The sequence below is a fragment of the Camelus bactrianus genome, chromosome X, assembly GCF_048773025.1.
Source record: "Camelus bactrianus isolate YW-2024 breed Bactrian camel chromosome X, ASM4877302v1, whole genome shotgun sequence".
In the NCBI taxonomy this organism is placed as follows: Eukaryota; Metazoa; Chordata; class Mammalia; order Artiodactyla; family Camelidae; genus Camelus; species Camelus bactrianus.
The window spans coordinates 57202034-57228074 of NC_133575.1; the positions used below are offsets into that span (position 1 = coordinate 57202034).

The 26041-nt window shown below is 36.9% G+C and overlaps 1 protein-coding gene across 6 annotated transcripts in view; it reads right to left on the reverse strand.

Annotated features, from left to right (window-relative positions):
* The window catches only part of KLF8 (KLF transcription factor 8), a 242723-nt gene that overhangs the window by 37259 nt on the left and 179423 nt on the right, over positions 1–26041 (reverse strand). For 2 of the 6 annotated variants that reach the window (XR_012504514.1, XM_010958295.3), the window contains exons 1-2: positions 22674–23523; positions 6169–6242 (exon numbers count right to left, since the gene is read on the reverse strand). Coding sequence is in view for 4 of the 6 variants with exons in the window: in XM_010958295.3 (XP_010956597.1) it covers positions 6169–6242; positions 22674–22680 (81 nt within the window). In the remaining 2 variants the exon portion in view is untranslated. Of the gene's footprint in view, positions 1–5430; positions 5575–6168; positions 6243–22673; positions 23529–26041 lie in introns of those variants that run through there. The other 4 variants (XM_074358831.1, XM_074358830.1, XM_074358832.1 and 1 more) reach the window with 3 other exon arrangements.

Genomic DNA, 26041 nt, shown 5'->3' on the forward strand with positions numbered 1-26041 from the left:
CCAAGCACTCACAGAGGGTCATCAGATGCTAAACACCCGTTCTGACCAAGCTCCAAACAGCAGGACAATGAAGACAAGAGCTGGGCGTCAGGGCGTCTTCCTGCAGGAAGGCCACACTGCTGAGGATGGGGGAGGGGCGCACTGGAGCAATTCAGGGTCCCAGGAACTCTGCCGCGCGTGGACATGCACTTCAATATTGTTTTTTGGTTTTATTATAATTATTACTTACATTTGTTTGCTCTCTCCTGACATGGTTTGACTGGGAGAATTAAGCATTCCACAAATAAATGTGAAAACTCGAATACAGAGAGAAATTAATATTTTTATCTAAATGCTAACGATGTTTGTATCTGATACCTTATGGACAATTTTCTTTAATCGCTGGAGAATATATCATAATCTTCTAACTTGACTGAAGTTAAAAGTGGCTCTGAGCTGGGGGCACGCTTAAACTCACTGGCAGGCACTTTAATTGCTTATTCTAATTTGTTGTTATTTCTGTCATATATTAGTGCTGGCTACATAGAACAGGGCACTTGACAAGAAGGATAACAATACAATGTCTCTACCATATTTTTACACATTGTAGGAAAATCTCAAATACTCTGTATCCAATCACACCCCATCAGATCCAGTTGTTATAAAAATACTGTTTGCTTAAAGTGAGTGGAAGAGCCCCTGGAACACTGGTTTTTAAAGATGTCTCCACCCTTCATGAACAGATATTCTTTGGCTAACTCAGTTTCTTACACTTGAAACAATATTGACAGTAACTCAATATTTCAATAAATAAATTATGAGAGTGAAAGTCAGAACTAAAAAAAAAGCTGTGTCATCACATTTTTCTCTTTAAATCATCGATTTTCATCTTCAATATTGTGTGATGACTTAAGGTTTTAAGTGTTCTATAGTCAGTCACTAACATTTTTCAAAGAAAGAATAGTTTACCCATTCGCTATTTTATTTTTAAAATTTTTACTGAGTATGGTTGATTTACAATTTTGTGTTAGTTCCTGGTTTACAGCAAAATGATTCATATATATATATATATATATATATATATATATATATATATATATATATATACACACACACACACACACATACATACATACATCCTTTTTCATATCCTTTTCCATTATGGTTTATTACAGGACATTGAACATAGTTCCCTGTACTATATAGTAGGACCTTGCTGTTTATCTATGTTTATATAATAGTTTGAATCTGTTAATACCAAACTCCTAATTTATCCCTCCCCCATTCACTATTTTAAAACTTTAGCCTGCAGCTTTCTAAGATTTCTGAATATATGAAGAAGGTTATGTATGTAAAAAGTCCAGAAACTTGGGGGTAATTTGGAGAGAAGTTTTAATTTTCACAGTCCTTCCCCTCAAATGTCCAGGATCCTAATTCAATTTTAAGTCGATTTGAGTTGACAAAAAGAGTTATTTATTGATGTATCACCAAAGAGGATTGATAAAGGCACCTAAGACCCTCCATTCTAAAAAGAAACTCAGAGAAAAGGTGGTCAATTTCACATATTTAAGCTCTTGAGCATTTGATGAAGGTAGACGGCCCTGCAAGGTGGAGGGTCAGGAGAATCAGTTTAAAACAGCTATGATTTAGAGCAAGACTAGAAAGAAAATGAAAGAACAAAATACTCCAGACAGCACAGAAGATGGAAAAGAGAGGAAGGAGTATTCTCATGGTAATAAGATAAAGCTCAGGCTCCTCCCAAATAGAAAGAGGAAAGCCGTTTTTGTACACGGGTCCCTTCTAGCTTTGCTTTGGGTTTAGACTAATCATTTTCATGTCCAGGTTCTCATGTATGCGCATACAAACATATATGCACACATTCATTGTTTAAGTAAAAAAACCTCTAAATCTCCAATAAAGACATCAGGTGTTTGGGTATTAGAGAAAGGACAGGTGGGTGGAGTGGATATTATTAGAAAGTTTGACATAATCTAAACCTAGAGGGATTTCAAATTTTACTTCACCACCACCTCAATAGCAGCAGGAAATGGAGCACTATTAGACAAAATAATTCATCAATTTGTATAAATTAATGAAATAGGCAATCCTAAGGAGAAAGTATCAAGCATTGTAGCAGCCACATCCAGGCAAAATGAGGTCAGAAATGTATATATGTAGGTATGTACATATATATGTGTATATGCATATGTCTGCATATATTCATTCATTAAGTATTTAATTAGTACACATCTAAAAGCATCTAAGATTGTTTGGGGATGGTGCATAGATAAGTTATTTTATTTAAAAAGTTATATATTTATTTCTTATATATTAGAAAATTAGATATATATAACACATTGTAGTGGGCTGAATTGTGCCCCCCCCATGTCCATATCCTAATCCCTAGAACCCATGATTATTACTTTATTTGGAAAGGGTCTTCGTAAATATAATTAAGGACCTTGAGGAGATTCTCCTGGATTATTTGGGTGGGCCCTAAATTCAATAACAAGTGTCCTTATAAAAGACACACAGAGGAGACACACACAGAAACACAAAGAAGAAATCAATATGAAGATGCACACAGATATTGGAGTGCTGAGCTCACAAGTCAAAAAATACCTGCATCCACCAGAAAGTGGAAAAGGCAAGGAACAGATTCTCCCTTAGAGCCTAGGGATGGATCATTGTACTAACAACACCTTGATTTTGAACTTCTGGCCTCTAGAATTGTAAGAGAATAAATTGCTGTTGTTTTAAGACACCCAATTTGCAAAAATTGTTGTGGCAGCCCTAAGAAATTAATATCCCACATCAAATCCAGAATTCTTTGGACTGTTTAGTATAAAACTAATATAATATTTATTTATTTTTAGCTGATTTATTTTTAAGTAAATAATATTAATGATAAGGATATGGCAAACGTGAAGGTGGTACATAAATAACTGAAGTTTGGGAGAGGAAGATTATCACTGTGTAAACAAGAGATATTTACATGAAGCAGTTGACAGTTAGAAAACAAGTAGTAAACAGAGCCATATGAGTGACTGATACATATAACTTAGCATTCCAGGAACTCAAGGGCACTGGAGATTAGTGAGAGTTGGGGTTATCAATGAAAGTTTTATGGAAGAGATGGAATTGGAATTTGAAACTTCAGAAAGTGTAAGATTTGGTAAATGAGACAGGCTGACTGAAGCACATTCCTGGCAGAAAGAATGGTACAGGAAAAGGTGTCACTGAGAACCTTTGAGAAAATGTATAACCCAATTAGTTAATATTATAGAAATATTGTTAATTTTCTTGGGTATATTAGTGTTGATGTGGTTATGTAGGAGAATATCATTATTAGTAAGTGGTGCATACTGAATTATTTGGGTGTGAAGTTTCTTGATGTAAATTACTTTCAAAGGTAAGAAATGAGAGAAAGAGAAGAGATAGGGAGAGAATCACAGAGAGAGAGGCAGCGAAAGAGAGAGAATATATGCAACTATGTGAGAATATGTGCCAAAATGTTAACAATATTAAATTGGAGGAGGGATGACATGTGTGATAGAATATGAACCCTAGAGCTACTCATAAATTTTGTCCAAGAAATCCTACTTCTAGGAGATAATCAGAAACTACAAAGGGCAAGTGACAACCAAGTGCTCATTCATTATATGGTATGGTGATGTAGGAATTCAAAGAAGGGAGAGCAGCATGTGTGTACTCAGCTAGACAGCCACCCACCAATCCTACTGTAATAGGGAAGAACAAATCTGACTCTGTGTTGAATCTGTTTCTTTTATTTTAATCTTTATCTTCTACTGCTTTTGCTGCAAGTTAATCACTAAAAGGATGTTACCTATAGCTTAAAGTATACATAATGGCCCATGTCTGGGAACCCTGCCTCCCATGCCTGAGCTTAAGCCAAAATACCTTTGTTTAGTTCACGGGAAACATCCTGACCAGGCCCACCTGTGAATGGCTGCAGGAAAGAAATTAACACATCCCCTCCAGACTCTGGCTGAAACCAGGAATTATTTGCAACAATTTACCACTTTTTTTTTTTTTTTTTTTTTACTTTTCCTCCTTACTTCCCCCTCTTTGCTCTATAAAAGAAACTAGCATTCAAACCTGGGCAAGATGGTTCTTTGGGACACTAGTTCACCATCTTCTTGGTCTGCTGACTTTTCAAACAAAGTTGCTATCCCTTGCCCCAACACCTTGTCTCTCAATTGATTGGCCTGTCATACGTTGAGCAGTATGAGCTTGGACTCAGTAATACTACATCACAACATAAATAAATCATACAATGGACCAAACTAAGAGGCTTCTGCCCACTAGGATAGTTGTCAGCATTGTATTGTTATAGAACACAAATTCAGGGCCCAGGACGTGGTTAGTGTTCCATGGCAACGTACCACAAGCACCCTAGCTTCATTAAAAACAAGATATCTTGGAAGTGGCAAGAAACAAACAAAAAAAGTGCTTAGATCATCTACTATCCAGAATTGTCTATACATTGCACCAATTTCAAGGTGACTTCAAATTCTAGAACCTTAGTATACTTAATGCATGGAAAAACATTTTTTGAATTGTACTTAAGTATATTGAGATTTCAAAATTAGGTACCTTTGTATGCCTGACAAAATTTCATTGAATACTTTTTATTACAAGTCCAATACATTTTAATCTAACCCTTATATTCAGCTTCCTCTTAGTATCTACTATGACAAAGTACCAGCAACCAGCAGATGTTTTGCAACAATTACCAACTTTTGATGTGCTAATAGTCCCTAAATGGCAACAGCTAAAAGTAAGGTAAAAGAGATATTAAATTGAGTTTAATGTCATTAAAACAGTACAAAGGCTTCTCATCTATATGCACACATAACTTAAATAAATTCAGTTGTACACCAAACACAAAGCATTTAATGATTAAAAACATTTTTTTCTAAAATATGACTCCTAAACATCAGGCAGATACTTTATCTGGTTGCTTATGTAAAGTCACAGATCAGTATTAGATACACAAAGCTGTATACTGAATTTCATGGGCAATTTAAGGATTTTCAAAGATGATTTTGATTATATTTGGGTTTCACTTATGCAATGACTTTAAAACTCAACTCAAAATGGGATTTCCATATCTAACATGGAGTGCTTAGCTGTAAAAACCAGATAATCTGTTTTGAATTCTTGTTCTGGGAGTGCCCAAGGTTACAACTTTCTTATCTGTAAAATAGGAACATTAAAATGTCTATCTTTGATGGTTAATTTTATGTGTTCACTTGGCTAGGTCAGCTGCCGAGATATTTGGGCAAACATTATTCTGAATGTTTCTGTGAAGATTTTTTGGGTGAGTTTAACATTTAGATCATCAAACTTTGAATAAAGCAAATTACCCTCCATAATGTGGCTTGGCCTCATCCAATCACTTGAAGGCTTTAATAAACAAAGACTGACCTCCTCCAAGGAGAATGAATTCTTTCAGCAGACTGTCTTTGGACTAGAACTGCAACTCTTCCATGGCTCTCCAGCTTGCCAGCCTACCCCATCAGATTTTGCATTCACCAGGATTCCATAATCATGTGAGCCAAATCCTTAAAATCTCTCTCTCTCTCTAGATAGATAATAGGTAGATAGGTAGATAGATATAGATAGATATATTTGGATAGATATATTTTTCTTTTATATGTAAAGATATATATCTTTAAATATAGGATATATAATTTATAGTTATATAGATAGATATAGATAGGTATAAATACATATTTTATTTATATCTATAGATATACAGATAGAAAGATATTGAGACATATACATTCTGTTTGCTCTGTTTATCTGGAGAACCCTGATTAACACACTTCAACAGAGTTAATGTGAAGATTAAATAAAACAATGCATTTGGTCTTTGGGGTGCCTGAAATATGCAATAGTGCTAGAAAAATTATTGCTGTTGTCTACTAAGTGTCTAATCTTGTCCCTCTAGCCTTGATCCCAGAGGGGATGATTCTTTTGGGCCAGATTTACTCCCTATTTGAACCAGAAACCCAAGCATCCAAGTATTTCAGGGAAATATCCCTTCTTTCACCCCTTCTCAGCCCTCAACATGTTGTTAGAAAGAAAAATGAGCTTCAGCTCTGCAACAATTACCAGGTACTCAACACTCAGTATTATTATCTTATTTTCCTGATAACTGACCTGTTTGAATACATGCATTGAGCTACCTTCTGAATTAAGGTGGATCTCCAAGTTGTTTATGAGTTGATCCATATCTGGAAAAGAAACAAGGGAAAGACAATTTTAAAATAAGATCTAACCTAATATATGCATACAGTATGCCATTTACCCTTGGCTACTTCTGTTTGTGTTCTATGAACATTATTTTTCAGGACTTACTAGATACTGAGAAGTCAGTATTTGGACAACATTCTAATTTATATATTCTACTCATCAAGATAGCCCTGATTTGTCCCCAACAATATTAGCTGCCCCCTCACCTCAGATCCTGTTTGCACATGAATCTATTTCTTTCAAACTTTCTAACCCAAATTACCTTCAGAAGAATATCATCATAGCTATGTAGTTTCCAAAATCCTTCCATTACTGGCCTAGTTCTCATTCTAAGGAGTTCCAAGCTCCTTAGATATTTACTCAACTGAACTTTTTTACACATCCGCACCAAATCTCTCTAAAGAAGCATTTTATTTCTCTTAAACATACACACCAAATGGGGTTAATATAAGCAATTTTCCATTTTTTTCATTAGATACCTTTCCCTCCTATGAAAGGAAATACTTGGTGTCTTCATTCAGTTTCCCTATATCATCACAATAATTTATATCAGTAGTACCTACTAGCACCTCTTCAACCAGATTTCCTTTGGTTTATCTATAGTCTAATCTCACTAGAGATGAAAACACAGGTCAAGGAAAATGAATCCACAGCTTGCTTTTGACTTAATTGCTTAGATTGCAGATCACACTAAGTGTCACCAAATCTTACAATAAGTTTCCTCATTTATGACCTGGTTGCATTTCAAAAGATAGTCTATAAATCAGTTAATTGTTTTGGATTTCAAATACATTTACTCATAAAGTGTTCATTTTACAGGTCACTTCAAAATTTAAGACCTAATGCAATCAAAATGAAACAAATGAATAATCAGCAAAGATACAAAATTTTAATACAGCCACACAAAAAAGTAAAAGATAAATCTAAAAACAATTCCTTTATTTACTGAATATTAGGAATTGAGGAAACCAGTCGTAATTAGGTAATTAGATAGGCAATAACACACAGTGAATCTTTTATTGGGATTATGAGGAAAATTTCTGGGCCACTATCAAAGAGTCTGGAGAATTTTGACACCTCATCTCCAATTTTATCTCAAAATACACGAATTTTCTTTTCTTTGATCCAAGTATATGAGTAGAAATGCTCACATGTACATTTATCATTCACCAAATATTTACTGCATTAATTACTATGTGTCAGAGGTTATACGAGGCACATTGTTATCAGTTTTAGATCTGGGTCAACCAGACATGGAGAGTCAGCAAGTATAGTAGAGAGCACTGACCTGGGAGTTAGAAGCCCAGGAATTATATCCTATAAACCTTTGTCAAGGCCTTTTTCTTTCTAAGCCTTAACTTCTCCATATAGAATTAAAATATTTTAAACTATTCTCTGCAGAGTCCTAAGGCTTCTATAAAATCTCTTTAGGGGTAAGGGTTGGAGTTAATGGAGGAAGAAGCATAGTAAGGAGTAAGCACAGTAGAAGTCAGATGCAGAAAACTCTGATTGTCATTAGAATATAAGCTCCTTGTAGGCAGAAAGTTTTTTTCTTTTTAAACTTTTTTTTATTGAGTTAGAGTTATTTTACAATGTTGTGTCAAAAGAAATTTTTATCTTTGATGTTTTATCCAGTATATATATATATATATATATATTTTTTTTTTTTCCCAAGGTCTTAGATCAGTGCCTGGCAAAAGTATGTGTTCAATACATTTCTGAAGGTTTTGGTGAGAGTGACAGAAAAAGAGAATGAGAAAGTGTGTTTTCTCAAGTACAGGAATTGGACAAAAGTAGGAGAGAATAAAAGAAAATTAGAGGGGTTATATATGAGACATGTTTCTGGGTTAACTAACTGTGAAGTATGAGGTGCCAGAGAGGGCAGCTTTTTCTGATTTCAAGGAGGGAAAAAGGAGGTGCAATGGTAGAAAAAGAATGTCCAGTCAGGTAACTTTTATATAGTCATAGTCCACAAGGGGTGGGGAGAGGCATCATGAAAGCCAGGAGGGCTTGCTTCGTTGCTGGCAGAAAAATCTGTAGAAGAGTGGGGAGAGAATGCAGTTCTTGCTCTTTATTCACTTATCCTTCAACTAGGCCTTGTTATTTCTAGCCAGGACAACTTAGGAGAGCCATCTTCTATCTGGTCTTCCTCAATTCCTATGGGTTAATGAAACAGCAAGGTCAAGGAAGCAGAGTGACTTTGATAAGCTGTTTAGCCCCTATGAACCTCAGTCTCTTCACCTGCCCAAGAAGTAGGGGAAATGGCACTGATTTAATAGGGTTAATGTGAGGATTCTATGGATTAGTACACATGAACGCACTTAAAATAGTTCTTGGCATATAAGAAGTTTTCAATATAATTAGCTATCATTATCATCACCACCATTATTATTGTTGATGGCCAGAATCTTTCTCTCTGGCCCAGAAGAATATCTCCTAGGAATCAGACAGGTCTCAATGTGCTTACAAACCTTCTCCACTTCCTATATTTACAATCTAAATTTTTTAGCACCACTATCAACCCATCCTCAGTCTTAGTGACTGAGAGTTAGTTACCTTTGACTCCTCATTCTTCATCTCCATCCAATTGGTTATCAGCTGCAGTAAATTCTACTGCAGAAATGCCTCTTAAATCTAGCCTTTCCAGTCATTTCTTCTTCTAGCCCATATATCACATTGCTACCCAAGTGTGGTAAAAACATGCAGGCTCTGGAGTAAGTACCTAGGATCATATCCTGGCTCTGCAACCTCTTAACAATAAGACTTTGGGTAAGTTTTTCCATCTCCCTTTGTCTGTTTCCCCAGCTGTAAAATGCAAATAATAGCAATATTAGCTCATAGGTTGTGATGAAGATTTATCAAGTTAATATGTGTTCAAGTATTTAAAACAATACCTGGCACAAAGGCACTGTTTCCCTTACTATCAGGTGAACCCCACAACAGTTACCTCATCTTGTTCTTCTTTGTATCCGTTCTTTTAGCAGAGTACTTCCTCCTACAATATGCTAATGTCCAATAAATGAATGATCATGGGATCAAAGAAAGGTTATTTAATAGCAATAATATGTTATAAAATAATATTACTATTATTTAATAGCAATAAAATCAAGGAGCCTTAAAAATACTTTCTGCCCCACCACTCATATCACAAATACTTTGGTTAAATGGCACATGGGGGATAGCTGACAATTAGGAATGTCTCAGCCATTTCTGGTCAGCGTCCTCTCACCCAAAGAATAGTCAACTGGAATAGCTATGAGATAACCCTGGACAACATTCTAAATGTTATAGAAGTAAGTAAAGGGAAAGCTATGAGGAAAGTGCATAAGTTTCTGTTTTATGGAAAAGAAAGTTTAATATTTAATCAACTAAAATTTAAAACTAGAAGACATTAGGGCTTACGGAATGGTCTTAAAGGAAGCTCAGTTTTTGAAAAAGAGGGCTTCATAAATCTTTTGCTTTTCTCTAGATTTGGAGTTGCTGTTCTAAGTATCTGGGACCAGACAACTGCCCAGAAACTGCAAGAGAAGTAGTGAGAAAATACCCAAATGGGGTTACGGTAGGTCCTGGGCCATTAAGATGTGAATCCACAGGCAGGAAGTCTTCAGAAATGCAAATTAGCTACTTGAGACGTTTAACATTATTCTGTTTAGATTGGCTCTTTAAGCCTTTGAACAAACATTTCACTAGAAATGAAATCGAATTAGCAATAAAAAAAACCTCCCTACAAATAAAAGTCCAGGACCAGATGGCTTCACCAGGGAATGCTACCAAACATACAAAGAAGAACTCATACCAGTCCTTCTCAAACTCTTCCAGAAGATTCAAAAGGAGGGAATACTCCCAAACTCATTCTATGAAGCCACCATCACCCTGATACCAAAATCAGGCAAAGACACTACCAAAAAAGAGAATTACAGGCCAATATCACTGATGAACATAGACGCCAAAATCCTCACCAAAATATTAGCAAATAGAATCCAACAACACATAAAAAGATTATACATCATGACCAAGTGGGGTTCATCTCAGGGACACAGGGGTGGTTCAACATACACAAATCAAACAATGTAACACATCACATCAACAAGAGAAAGGACAAAAACCACATTATCATCTCAATAGATGCAGAAAAAACATCTGATAAAATTCAACACCCATTTATGATAAAAACTCTCACCAAAGTGGGTATAGAGGGAACATATCTCAACATAATAAAAGCTATATATGACGAACCTACAGCCAGCATAGTACTCAACAGTGAAAAACTCAAAAGCTTCCCACCAAAATCTGGGACAAGACAAGGCTGCCCACTCTCACCACTCCTATTCAACATAGTCTTGGAAGTCCAAGCCACAGCAATCAGGCAAGAGGGAGAAATAAAAAGGATCCAAATTGGAAAAGAAGAGGTAAAAGTGTCACTATATGCAGATGACATGATACTATATACAGAAAACCCTAAAAGGTCCACACAAAAACTATCAGAACTAATCAAAGAATTCAGCAAGGTAGCAGGTTACAAGATTAACGTTCAAAAATCAGTTGCATTTCTTTACACTAATGATGAATCAATAGAAAAAGAAAGTAAAGAAACAACCCCCTTTAAAACAGCATCCAAAGTAGTATAATAACTAGAAATAAACTTACCAAGGAGGTGAAAGACTTATGCATGGAAAACTATAAACCACTGATGAAGGAAATTAAAGAAGACTTTAAAAAATGGAAAGATATCCCATGCTCTTGGATTGGAAGAATCAATATGGTTAAAATGGTCACACTGCCCAAGGCAATCTACAGATTTAATGCAATCCCTATCAAATTACCTAGGACATATTTCACAGAACTAGAACAAAAGATAATAAAATTTATATGGAACCACAAAAGACCTAGAATTGCCAAAGCATTACTGAAGAGAAAGAAAGAGGCTGGAGGAATAACTCTCCCAGACTTCACACAATGCTATAGAGCTACAGTCATCAAGACAGCATGGTATTGGTACAAAAACAGACATATAGGCAATGGAACAGAATAGAGAGCTCAGAAATGAACCCGCAAACTTTGAGTCAACTAATCTTCGACAAAGGAGGCAAGAATATACAATGGAATAAAGACAGTCTCTTCAGCAAATGGGGTTTGGAAAACTGGACAGCGACATGTAAATCAATGAAGCTAGAACACTCCCTTACACCATTCACAAAAATAAACTCAAAATGGATCAAAGACTTAAACATAAGACAAGATACAATAAATCTCCTAGAAGAAAATATAGGTAAAACATTATCTGACATACATCTCAAAAATGTTCTCCTAGGGCAGTCTACCCAAGCAATAGAAATAAAAGCAAGAAAAAACAAATGGGACCTAATGAAACTTACAAGCTTCTGAACAGCAAAGGAAATCATAAATAAAACAAAATGACAGCCTATGGAATGGGAGAAAATTTTTGCAAACGGTGAAACTGACAAAGACTTGATCTCCAGAATATATAAGCAGCACATACAACATAATAAGAAAAAACAAACAACCCAATCCAAAAATGAGCAAAAGACCTAAACAAGCAATTCTCCAAGGAAGAAATACAAATGATCAATAGGCACAAGAAAAAATGCTCAATATCACTAATTATCAGGGAAATGCAAATAAAAACTACAATGAGGTATCACCTCACACCAGTCAGAATGGCCATCATTCAAACGTCCACAAATGACAAATGCTGGAGAGGCCGTGGAGAAAAGGGAACCTTCCTACACTGCTGGTGGGAATGGAGTTTGGTGCAGCCACTGTGGAAAACAGTAATGGAGATTCCTCAAAAGACTAGGAATAGACTTACCATATGACCCAGGAATCCCACTCCTGGGCATATATCCAGAAGGAACACTATTTCAGAATGACACCTGCACCCCAGTGTTCATAGCAGCACAATTTACAATAGCCAAGACATGGAAACAGCCTAAATGTCCATCAACAGATGACTGGATAAAGAAGAAGTGGTATATTTATACAATGGAATACCATTCAGCCATAAAAACCGACAACGTAACGCCATTTGCAGCAACATGGGTACTCCTGGAGAATGTCATTCTAAGTGAAGTAAGCCAGAAAGAGAAAGAAAAATACCATATGAGATCGCTCATATGTGGAATCTAAAAAAAATAAAAGAACATAAATACAAAACAGAAACAGACTCATAGACATAGAATACCAACTTGTGTTTGCCAAGGGGGTGGGGGGTGGGAAGGGACAGACTGGGATTTCAAAATTTGTAGATACTGACAGGCATATGCAGAATAGATAAACAAGATTATACTTTATAGCACAGGGAAATATATACAAGATCTTGTGGTAGCTCACGGTGAAAAAAATGTGACAATGAATATATGTATGTTCATGTGTAACTGAAAAATTGTGCTCTACACTGGAATTTGACAGAACATTGTAAAATGACTATAACTCAATTAAAAAATGTTAAAAAAAAAAAGCCATTGTATTCTGAAGCTGGACTTTCTGGTCCTTCTCCTAAGGAAGGGAGTACTTGAGTTCAAAATAATGGTGGAGATACAGAAGAAGATTGAGCCCCATCCACAGCAAGTCTCTGTGAGGTAGGTACTGCTGTCTATTCCAGTAGGCACATAAGGAAATAGAGGCTCAGAGAGATCAAGTAATCCCTGGGTCACATAGCTGGTAAATTACTGGGATTTGAATCCATGGATCACGTCTGATAGCAATGCTCCTTTTATTCCTTAAAGTAATTGCTACTACTGTACACTTTGATGATGTTACAAATAATAGTAATAATGTAACTGTTTTTATGCCTTAGAAGTAAGCTCTACTACTGAACATTTGAAAACAATATTAAAGGGTTCCCACTAATTGTGATGTTAATCACTAGACAAAACCTCTAGCATTACAGAGCTTGGCACTAAGGCATTCACTTAGAAAAAGGACAAAAACCCCACAGCAATACAAACTCATTGCTCTGCAACAGTATGCAAAATCTATGCAATCCACTTCATTACTTCATACCATTATTACATGCAACACTCTCCTCCAACAAATTAATCATGGTACAGCAACCAAAAAGAATGTATAACATTATAATGGTTCGTGCTCATGCTTAGCATAACAAGTGCTTAAGGGTAGAGAGTTTGTGGGGTTTTTTAATTATTAAAGTACCATCAGCACAGGGAAATATACACAAGATCTTATGGTAGCTCACAGAGAAAAAAATGTGACAATGAATATATATATGTTCATGTATGACTGAAAAATTGTGCTCTACACTGGAATTTGACACAACATTGTAAAATGATTATAAATCAATAAAAAATTTTAAAAAATACCATCAGTTACAATGTGTCAATTTCTGGAGTACAGCACAATGTCCCAGTCATGTATATATATACATATATTAGTTTTCATATTCTTTTTCATTAAGGGTTATTACAAGATATTGAACATAGTTCTCTGTGCTATGCAGCAGAAATTTAAAAAAAATCTATTTTTATATATAGTGGCCAACATTTGTAAATCTCAAACTCCCAAATTTATCCCTTCTCACCCCCTTTCCTTGGTAACCATAAGGACAGTTTGTGTTTTGAATGACCTTTTCATGCACTGCCTGAGTACCTGGCTAGGGAGCACCAAGTCACATAGTCCTACAAGAGTCTGGGCCATCTCAATTTGTAGGACACACAGAGGTCATGTAAATAAAGGTACCAATAATAATAACCCACATTATGATTATTTTCAGTGATACATATTAATTCTAGGATCTAACTACAAAAAATGGAGGAGCTACATTGTGTGCATTTATCAGAACTAGTTTTTAAAACAAGAAAATGAATAGATTCACATCACGCATTCCCATTCTAATTGAAGATGAAGGAACTAAATCATTGACAGTACAGAAAGAAACAAAAGAGCTGGGATAATCAGCCCTTAATAATCAAAAGTCAAGTATACGTCCAGCATTGTGAAGACCTTTCTGAAGATACTGCACCTTGTTTGTGAGTTTATATTTCAAGGGAAATGGAATGAAAGAGAAATGCATAAAAAATGAAAGAAACTCTAGAGAAATAAATAATCAATTTTTTAAAAAGAAAAAAAATGGAATTAGGTCAAGGATTTGGATGATTACATTTGGAAAAAAAGAAGTAGGGGTAAAGAAGGCTGCCCTGATAATTGTCTTCAAAGGTTAGGTATTAGGAGAAAATAGAACTGCTACATTATTACTGGAGATTACATTTAACTTAAAGAGGAACTTACTGATAATAATCAAGTCTTTACAGATGACTTACTAAGTAGCCAAAAGTGTAGTACATACTATGTATATGTATGGAGAAGGGGAGCAGATAGTACCAGGCTCCAACCTGGTCTCTACCCTCAGTGAGTTTGCAGTGTAGGTTAGATAGAGAAAGCTGACAGCCCATTGCAGATGCTGACCTAGTTCTCAGACTGATGTTAAAAATTAAAATCAAATTAGCTGATAATCTTTCAAAAGCAGATTTCTTAAAAAAAAACCCTACATTTCTTGCTTTTCTGAAAAAGTTGGGAGATCTTACAACACGGAGTCTATATTGGAACAAGAGAAAAGTTAGTTGCAGTTGATCAATGTCTGTCCCCTTTATATTGGGCATGCTTCTGTCACTTTATTGGGCCTTGTAGAGAGCTGAGATTTCAAGTCTATGTAGTAAGATATAACTATGCATAAAACAATAACAACCAAATATTATAGGAAAATATATGTTGCATTGCTTAATTATAATTTGAGACTATGAGCACTAATTAGAAGAGAAGATAACTGAAAGTGGAATAGTCAGAAAAAATTCCAAAGTAATGTTCTGTGGTATGGTTGGCCTTGAGGAACCAGAGTTAATCAAGAAGAGACAGAAATGAAATCCAAATGAGAGGAGGAGAAGACTATACACTCTGTGAAGGCAAGGGTCTCATCTAAATTGTTCATTATTTTAATCTCCAATTCTAGCATAGTGCCTGGAACTATACAAGCACCCAGTAAATGACTGTGGAATAAAAGAGAATAACATAATTTTAAAAATGTTTTATAGGGAAGATATTCTGGCAGTGGTCTACAGACTAAAGAAGGCAAAAAGAATCAAGGTAGGTCTAGAAGCTATTGGAATACTCTATGTATATCATGGTAAAAGCTTACATAGGTGTCACAAACTCAGTACCTAAAGAGGCCAGGCAGGTTAAGGTCACCTAAGCCAGATGGGGAATACAGTGAACTGAGAATACATGTCCTGTCTAAAAGGTGAGGGAGGAAGAAGCTCATCAACTCTAGGCGATTGTTGACAAGAGGGAATACTGGTTTGGTATCTTCTGGTTATTCAAGAGAAGATGGAATTCTAGAGTTTTAAGCAAAATATGGTTTTGAAATGCTGGCAATCAACTATTTTTTAAAAGTGTGGGTCTGGGCAAATTGATATACTTCTGCAGACTGAATTGTGTCCTTCCTCATATTCATATGTTAACACCTAACCCCAAGTGTGACTGTATTTGGAAACAAGGCTTTAATGGAAGTAATTAAGGTTAAATGAGGTCATAAGGGTAGGGTCCTCATCCAGTGGGATTAGTGTCCTTATAGAAAGAGACACCAGAGATCTCACTCTCTTTCTCCAGGAGCTCAAAGACGAGGTCATAAGAACATGCAGGGAGAAGGCAGCCATATGCAATTCAGGAAGATGTCCCTCATCAGAATCTGATCATGCTGGTACCCGATCTCAAACTTCCAGCCTCCAGAAGTGTGAGAAGTAAATTTCTAAAAGCCATCCAGTCTATATGGTGCTTTGTTAAGGCAACTCTAGCAGACTAATATGCATACTTACAAAGTTTTTTTAATTGCTATTACAAACAACAGTGAAAAAGTTTGGAAATATCTTAAATGCCATTCAATAGAAGACTGTTTAAATAAATTGTGACTCATCCATATAGTGAAAAACTATGTAGTTTCACAAAAGAATGAAGTATTTCTTTACATATAGATATGGAATCCAAAGTATACTTTTGAGTAGACAAAACAAGATATAGAATAATATGCAGAGTGTGTTGCTAACTGTATAAAAGAGAAGGGGAAGAAAAAAATACATATATACTCACATACTTGATATGCATAAAATAAATGTCTGTGAAAGGATTTCCAATAAACATATAACTTTAGTTGCCTTTAGTGAGGCAACTAGGGGATAGGACTAGGAGGGAGACTATTTACTGTATATCCTTTTATATATTTTGAATTTTGAGAGATGTGGAATGCATTATCAATTTAAAGTACTTTTTTAAATTAAAGTTTTAACAATTTAGGGCAAACAAAATACTAGTTCTGTAGGTTCTTTCATTGTACCTCTGGACGAAATTAAGTTGTTGGCAGTTAGAATAAAAAGAAAGGAACTGATGCCAGATACAAAGGGAAAAAAACCAATAGCCTGTGGCAATCTAGTAGGCAAGAAAACTGAGGAAGAGGAAGAGGAAAATGTTGATGTGAGCATTTTGAGCATGGAATGTGGGAACCACAAAGACCATGCTTCCCCACTGCTTACTACACTGTCATTCATTCTTCTACATGCTTTACAAAATTAACACATTTATTCCTTACTGCAACCTTATGAGGTAGTTTCTAGTATTGTCCTCAATGCACAGATGAGCAATCAAGTGCAGAGTGTTAACAACCACCAAGGTTATGATGATGGTAAGTTGCAGGACCAGGGAAGTGAAAAGAAGAAGTCTGCATTGAGGAGTGAGGGAAGAATCTAGGGGTGATGATGACTTATATCTTAGAAATGATGAGTTTGAGGTTACAATAAAATACCAAAATGATACTGATTTGATATCTGGATTAGTATCAAATACCTGGATTTGGCTTTAGAGTTAGGTTATAACTCCTTAATATACAGTGCTTAATAACCCAGAGTTTGGTTTGTCCAGATTACATCTATTTTGTCTAAGTACACAGATAATATATTTAATTTATTATACAAAGCACCTAGCTTGTTACAGACATTTAAATCCAGCTTCCTGTCTCACCTTCCTTTTCTCTGAAAACCAAGCAACATTTAAATAAAATAAATTACTCAAAGTAACAAAAATGACACCCTCCACTTAAGAAGTATGTATTACACAGAAATCTGTTGAATTTCTTTACACTAACAATAAAATAGCAGAAAAGAAAATTTAAAAAATTCTTTTTAAAATCACACAAAAAATATTAAGAATAAACTTGACCAAGGAGGTGAAGAACTTATATGCAGAAAACTATAAAGCATGGATTAAGAAAATTAAAGATGATTTTAAAAAATGGAAAGGTATCCCATACTCTTGGATTGAAAGAATTAATAGTGTTAAAATAGTCATACTACTCAAAGCAATCTAAAGATTTCTGGTTTGTGGTTTGTGGTTTCTATCAAGTTACCCAGGACATTTTTCACAGAACTAGAACAAATAATCCTAAAATTTCTATGAAATCACAAAAGACTCAGAATTGCCAATATAATACTGAAGAAAAAGAACAAAGCTGGAAAAATAACCCTCCCAGACATCAGACAATACTACAAAGCTACAGTAATCAAAAAAATGTGGTATTGGCACAAAAACAGACATATGGGTTGATGGAACAGAATAGAGAACCCAGAAATAAATCCACACACCTATGGTCAATTAATCTTCAACAAAAGAGGTAAGACTATACAATGGAGAAAAGACATTCTCTTCAGCAAGTGGTGTTGGGAAAGCTGGACAGCTGCATATAAATCAATGAAATTAGAACACTCCCTCACACCATACAAAAAAATAAACTCAAAATGGCTTAAAGACTTAAGCATAAGACAAGACACCGTAAATCTAGAAGAGAGCATAGGCAAAACGTTTTCTGATATAAATTGTAGCAATGCTCCCCTAGGACAGTCTACCGAGGTGACAGAATGAAAGCAAAAATGAACAAAAAAGATCTAATTAAACAGTAAAAGGAAACCATAAATAAAATGAAAAGAAAACCTACAGACTGGGAAAAATATTTGCAAATGATGTGATTGACAAGGGCTTAATTTCCAGAATATACAAACAGCTCATACAACTCAATAACACAAAAACAAGCCAATCCAAAAAACAAATAACCTCATCCAAAACAAATCATAAACAAACATTTCCCCAATGAAGACACACAAATGGCCAATAGGCTCATGAAAAAATTCTTAATATCTCTAATTATCAGAGAAATGCAAAGTGAAACTACAGTGAGGTATCACCTCACACCAGTCAGAATGACCATCATTAAAAAGTCCACAAATGACAAATGCTGGAGAGGCTGTGGAGAAAAGGGAACCCTCCTACACTGCTGGTGGGAATGTAGTTTGGTACAGACATTATGAAAAACAGTATGGAAGTTCCTTAAAAAAACTGAAAATAGGCTTACCCTATGATCCAGCCATCCCACTCCTGGGCATATATCCAGAGAAAACTCTAATTCAAAAAGATACATGCACCCCAATGTTCATCGCAGCACTATTTACAATAGCCAAGACATGGAAGCAACCTGAATGTCCATCAACAGATGACTGGATAAAAAAGTTGTGTTTTACATAAATATATGTATACACACACACACACACACACACACACACACACACACACACACACAGAGAATGGAATAGTACTCAGGCATAAAAAATAATAAAATAATTCCATCTTCAGCAACACAGATGGACCTGGAGATTGTCATACTAAGTGAAATAAGCCAGAAAGAGAAAGAAAAATACTATATGATGTCACTTATATGTAGAATATATTAAAAAAGGACACAAATTAACTTATGTACGAAACAGAGGTAGACTCATAGAATAGAAAACAAACTTATGGTTACGGGCGGAAAGTGGGTGGGGAGGGATAAATTAGGAGTTTGAGATTTGCAGATAGTAACTACTATATATAAGAATAGATGAACAACAAGGTCCTACTCTATAGCACAGGGAATTATATTCAATATCTTATAGTAACCTAAAATTAAAAAGAATATGAAAAGGAATATATATGTGTATAAATGAATCATTATGCTGTATACCAGAAATTAACACAATATTGTAAATTGACTATACTTCAATTTTTAAAAAAAGAAATATGTATTAGAAGTCAGGCACTAGGTCCAATGTTAATTACCATACTATTTTATAGGTGAGGAAACTGAGGCTAAATTGGTTGGGAATAATATAATAATAATATAATATAATATAATATAATATAATATAATATAATATAATATAATATAATATAATATAATATAATATGTATCAGAAACCTAACTTCAGGTATACAACCTGAATTGAACACATTATTATATGAGAATCAGAAAGTACATCAAACAAAGTTTTACATCATTTTTGGGTAAACTAATCAGCCTGATAGGACAATGTTATTCATTCACACTCTCCTTAGTAATGAGATGGCAGCTGTCCTGGATGATCATCTAGGTCAATTATCCCCATCAAGCTTTTCATCACTGACAAAATCATGACATTTTGGAACTAAATCTTAGAAGATCATCTATAAAATATGTACCTAGTGTTTACATGGCTAAATACTCTGAAGAAGCAATCATAGTACATGTCCTCAAGCACTTCTCTGTCTGAAAAGGGGGTAAGGGCTTAGATATATACACTAATGACCATAATACAGGGAAGAGAGTTATGTAGATTCCAGATAATGCAGGTAAAGTGATACAAAAACTCAAAAGAGTTTATTTCTATATGCAAGGATCAGGCAAGTTTTCATAGAAATGGCATTTGATTTGGGATTAATAATGGAAAGAATTAATTTTACTAATACTGTTTTAAGGGAAAAAATCATGAAAACAAGTACATTACAAGGTAGTTCATTTACAATACGTATTCACTGAGCAGAGCAGACAGTGATGTACAATTTCTAAGATATAGCTGAGGAGATAAGGAAGGCTTGATGTGGGGGCTAAAGACCGAAATAGGACTTGAAGTAAGATTTAGGTTTAAATGGGAGGGGCGGCAAATAGAAGACATTTAAGATGGAAGGAAGAGAAACTGAGGTTTTAGTAATTTTATCAGCATTTGACACATAGTATGCCAACAGATATTTACTAAATGAATTACATATCCAAAAGCAATTGTCTCATTATTCATCAATTTAAGTGAGATAATAAACTACAACTGACTCAAGGTAAGGATGAATATATAAATGTGTCAAATAATAATAATGTCCCTGTCAGAAGGAGAAAAGATAAATGGTTGATCTCCCTTACCATCACACACACACAATCTAGAGAAACGAAAGATAACTAAAGTGGTGACTTGGAATTCAATTAACTGAACTACTGAGGGCTCCATCTCAAAAATGCATATACTAGGATGATAGGGGTTGAGGGGCTGAAGAAGTGGTGGTGGTGATCTAGTTCATGTTTTTTCCCCAATTTTCTTTCCAGTGTATCCTGAAAGCCTTAACAAGAGGTACCTAGAGCTCCCCAGAGCTCTAAAACTGGACCCATTAACTAGTTTGGGCTTGAACATGCACTAGATGCACCAGACACTTTCACTTTTGAGTTTAAATTTATGCCCTTCCTAAGTTTTTGCTTGTATGCCCTCCAAGGTAACCTGAAGACACTGTTCCCAGCCCATTTTTTTGTGTTCCCAACAGTCACCAAAGATGAACAGCACTCAAATATAAGAGTCCTCCTCTAAATTCTGAACAATGGGATAAGGTCATCTGTTAGTCCCTGGTTTCTGTTGTCCAAAGGTCCAATTGGTTATATCATCCTAGTTAAGTTGCCCAAAGAATGAGGGGAAAGGCAGGCTAGTGGCTTTTTCTTTCAGAGATGCCAAAGTCCAGTGGGAAGAATGTTAAAGAAGTAGCAAATAAAGGGATAAACTGGGAGCTTGAGATTTTCAGATACTGACTGGTATATATAAAATAGATAAACAAGTTTATACTGTATAGCACAGGGAAATATATTCAATATCTTGTGGTAGCTCACAGTGAAAAAGAATATGAAAATGAATATATGTATATTCATGTATGACTGAAGAATTGTGCTGTACACCAGAAATTGACACAACATTGTAAACTAAGTAAAACTCAATTAAAAAAATTTAAAGTTAAAAAAAGAAGCAAATAAAACCTATGTTCTAGCCTCAGCCTTTGGGCAAGCTAATTAAATCTTCTGAGGTCTCCTTTCACCCCCTGGAAGATGTTTTAAGGACAGCAAAGCACTAATTCTATCAACAGTGCTCCAGAGAAAGAGTCTCAAACAGACTAGGAAAAATAAGATATATATGGAGTGGCAGCCTCTGTCACATACACTGAGGTATTTAATCTACCCAAATATCTTTTGAGATAAGATTATTAATCTACATTCTCTAGCAATGCCTAGGGTCAAACAGCTAGTAAGTGGTGGTATTAGGATTTCAAAGGAGAGCTGTCTGACCATCATAGTCTCCATCAGTTTCAAATCCAAACTTATTCTCTTTGCCCAGATATTATCACACTGAGTGATATCAGACTGCTGCTTAATAAACGCTTTTCTTTACAATGTAGACAGTAGAAAAGGAAATAAAGGATCATTTCTTTGACCATCTGCTTGGACTTAATTTTTCCAAAGAATAAATTTTATTTATTTTGTGTTACTTTCCCCCAAATTCTTAGGGTTAAAAATAAAGAGCCCACAAAAAGGTAGCTCTTCTAAGTGACCACTGCAAATCGATACTCTCCAGCAATCCCAGCAAATCGGCCCAATCTTCCACCTACACAGACAAACCAACCGCCCTGGCCACGTCTTAAAGAGCCAGGGAAGGGCCTAGGCTTCCTCCTCCAACGAAGCCCAACCTCTCCTTAAAGAGCCGGCACGCCCAAAGCAGCTCCTCCCCCGCAGCTGCCTCCAGGGCCTCGCTGTTCAAAAGCCTCGGCTCAAACCTTAACCCCTGCTCCCTTCTCCTTCTTTTCAGACACATCTCTAGATACCCGCTACTATTTAGAGGGGGCTACCTGGGAACGTTGGCCTTCAGATTCCCGTTCTCTTTGGCAGCAACTTTGGCTGTGTGGGGCTAAGTGAAAGACAAACCTAACCGCTTAAGGAGAAATGAGAACGCCAAACCAGGGCAGACTAAATTAAATTCATCTATTCGTGTCCCCTTTCATTTCTCCTACGAGGCTCCCCAAAATACTCTTCCCCTTCCTAACCCCTCATTGCTCAGCCCTTTAGCAAAGTCATTTTCCCTTGAGTTTCATTTGAGTCCACATAGTGTTCACACCCTTAGCTCCTCAATAACCCCCCCCCCACACACACACGCCCTCTACTAAAACCTAAAGAAAAGAATTGGGGGTGGGGGATAGAATCTAGAGGGAGGAGATGGGAGTGGGTGGGTTCTAATCCCGGAGTCACTTACCGCCCATGTCACTAGCTGGGGACTCCTGAAGTGTCCGGAGCTCATGCGGTCCTCCAGGAGGCTCATACTCCTGAGCTGATCGCAAGACAGCTGTTTAGCTCACACCCGCCCCTGTCTGACAGCGCGCCAGACTCTCGCCTTCTCGCCTTCTCTTTCTCGGCCCCCCACCTCCCCTTTTTCTCCTGGCTGAAAAATGAGGAGGAGGGCCAGAGCAGAGAGAGTCTATTCAGACCCAGCTGGGCTACTCTCGAAACAAGGGAAACAAAGCTCTCAAGCATCCAACCCCAAACTGAGGAAACAGCAAAGCCGACTTCCTAAAAAGAATCTTCCCCCTGCTGCCAATGCAGCTCTTTTCTTCGGCTAAAAATAAAATGGGTTCATTGGGCCCAAGTGGCCAAGGCTGAGGATCCTTCGTTCCCCTTTCACCTCCACCAATTCAGTTCCGGCCAAACCCACTCTCCACCCATCCTCTGAACTCCACACACCCTTGAGGAGAGTGCCGAGGATAAGAGCTAAGAAAACCAACCCAAACCCCAAAGCACTACTTGAATACAAAGTTGAGGCGGAGAAGGACTCCTTCAAGAAAGGAACCCATGAGAAGATACCACAGGGGGATCCCTTTACTGCCGCCTTGCCGCTGCACACCCCAGCGCCTTCCTAAAAGAAAAAAAAAAAAAAAAAGGGAGGGGCAAATGGCTACGATTGGTGGACGCATATAGGGGCACCCCAGCCTAGGAAAAGGGCTTCAGCGAAAAATGACAAGAACTCGTGCGGGTACTCTGGGCCGAGATTTGGGGCGGAGGCACTTAACTGTCCCACTGGGGACCACGCGTTCATGAGGGTCAGCACCGACACTGCTAGCTGGGCAACCCGAGTGGGTGGGGTGACTGTCTCCTGCCCGGCTAGACCCAGAGAAGAGGTGTGACTATCTTGAGGGCGGAGTTCCTTAAAAGGGACAAGCGGCCGTTAGAGGAGAGTACAAAGTGGGAGGAGGTTGAAGGGTGGGGCTGAGACCAGGGAGCCAGAAAGGAGGGGGTGGGGCGGGGCGCAGGGCCGAGAACTCTGGTCTTGCCCCTGGCGGCAGTCCCTCAGTCTCTAGCAGCAGCAGCAGCAGGTATAACTCGAATCAATTTCAGTTCCTTATTCGTCCCGGAAAAGAGGCTTATAAGCACAACGTTTGGTCGCCTATCCATTCCATTCGCGAGTTAAGCTAACTCACCGAGGGAGGTGAAAGGGATGTGTGAATTGGGGGGTGGGGGTTGTCTAGGAAAGGAGGAATAGGGAAAGGGAAAAGCAAGAAAGCTGGCAACTGGAAGAGATGTTTACCCTCCTAGCTCTCCATGGTAACAGTGTGACACTAGCAAGGACAGCGAGGTCACAGTATCTTCTCAGGGAGGGGACTAAAAGCAAAGGAGAATGGAGCTGAGGGATTTTCTAGCAAGAGATAAGCAGAGGAGGTAAGGGTGAAAGGGTGGGCGGGGAAGAAGGGGGAGTTGAAGGAATTGTGAATACAGAAAGGTTCTTTTTAGTCTCTCAGAAACCAGACCTCTAAGAATAGAGTCCTCAACTCCCTGAGATGGCCTCTCTACCAGGCATTGTGGAAGATCCCTGCAGAGCTGAATCCATAGCATAACAAACCACATTTTCAGGATTTCTTTGCCCTTGCCTGAATGTCCCTCTCTAACTCATTTTAATAGAAGGCCAGGAAGTCACAGGCAACCACAGGCCCTTTTCAGTGCCTCTTTGCTACCACAATTCTTTTAAAGGGTAAGAAAGAAGAGAAAAGAAACAAAACAGAGGGAGGGAGCAGAGAGACAGGAGAAATAATAATATCTACTGTGTATTCAGCACCTAATATAGGCAAATCACTTGGCCAGATGTTTTTACATTTATCATTTTTCATTTATTCCTGATAACAACTTTGGAAAGTAGGTGCTATTATACTCTATAAGCCCTTTTTTTTTTTTAGAATAAGGAAACTGAGGTTCAGAGCCCAGTACTTCCCAACACATATATGCCCACTTGCTTGATCTTTCTGCCAGAATGTCTTCTAATCATCTCATCTTCTCTTACTCCACCCAATCTCTGTTATTCCTCTTGTAGTTCACCAGCTACCTGAATGGCATCACCATGTACCCCAACATCCAAGGCAGCACTTTGGAACTCAACCTTAAGCCTACTGTTATCTGGACCTTGCCTACCTCTCAATCAGCAAAGCTTTTGCTGATTTCCTGGGCCTTACCAGTATTACAAATCCCTGAGAATGCCAGGCTAGTTCCATCCTCCATGCTTTGGCTCACCTTTTTTTCTCTGTCTGAAATGGCCTAAGCTCTCTGTCCACCTCATTGAAATGACTAATTCAAGGTCATTTCCCCTCCTTACTTAATTCTTCAGGCAGAACTGGCCATTGGTTCCTCTGTGCCCTTCTCTAACACTGGGGCACATATCTGTTGATATAATTGCCTCCCCCTATTAGACTATAAAGTCCCTGAAGTTAAGCACCAGGTGTTATCATCTCTGTAACCCGGGTGCTAGGTATTACTATCAACAATAATAATAGTTATTCAGCATTAACTATGTGGCAAACTGTTCTAAGCCATATATACATATATAAACTTATTGAATATATATAAATTATATAAATATGTAAATTTAGATATATACTCATTGATGCCTCTGACAACCTTATGGGTAGGTATTATTAATATTCTCATTTCCAAGATATGGAAACTAAGGGACAGAGACTAAGTAACATGCATACGTATTTGTTAAATGAAAGAATACCCCTGTAGCAGAGGTTTTATGATGGTCTCCTTATCTCACTATACCATATTTTTCGACCGTCTTCCCAGCTTACAAGGTAAGATGTATTGGCATAGAACCATATAGACAAATGTACACATTCTTTAAAAATGAATCACTTTATCCTATGGAGCCTGAGTATTTTAATGTATAAAATTTGGGGAGTTCTACTTAACGTCTACTTAACTCCAGCCAACACTGATTTCAGCAACATTGGAAAGTTTTCTCTTAGATTCAAGGGCATGAAAGGACATTGAAATGTTTATATCAAGAATGTGACTATAACTCAATAAAAATGTTTAAAAAAATGAATGCATCTTTTTTGTGATGGGCAGATGAAAATGACCATATAATTGAAGTTAAATTTTGAAAAGAGTGGCCACTAGGATTCTCTGTCAAGGCTAAGTGTGCCTCAGGGTGCCTAACTCATTAGGAAATGAGTTCCTTGTTTAGTCTGGAAAAGCTTCTCAAGACTTATCCATCTGCAGATGGCTAAATGCTTTACATTCTTATTAAAAGTCTTTCTTAACTAATTTATTTTACTTCCTAGTTTTTTGTTTGTTTTT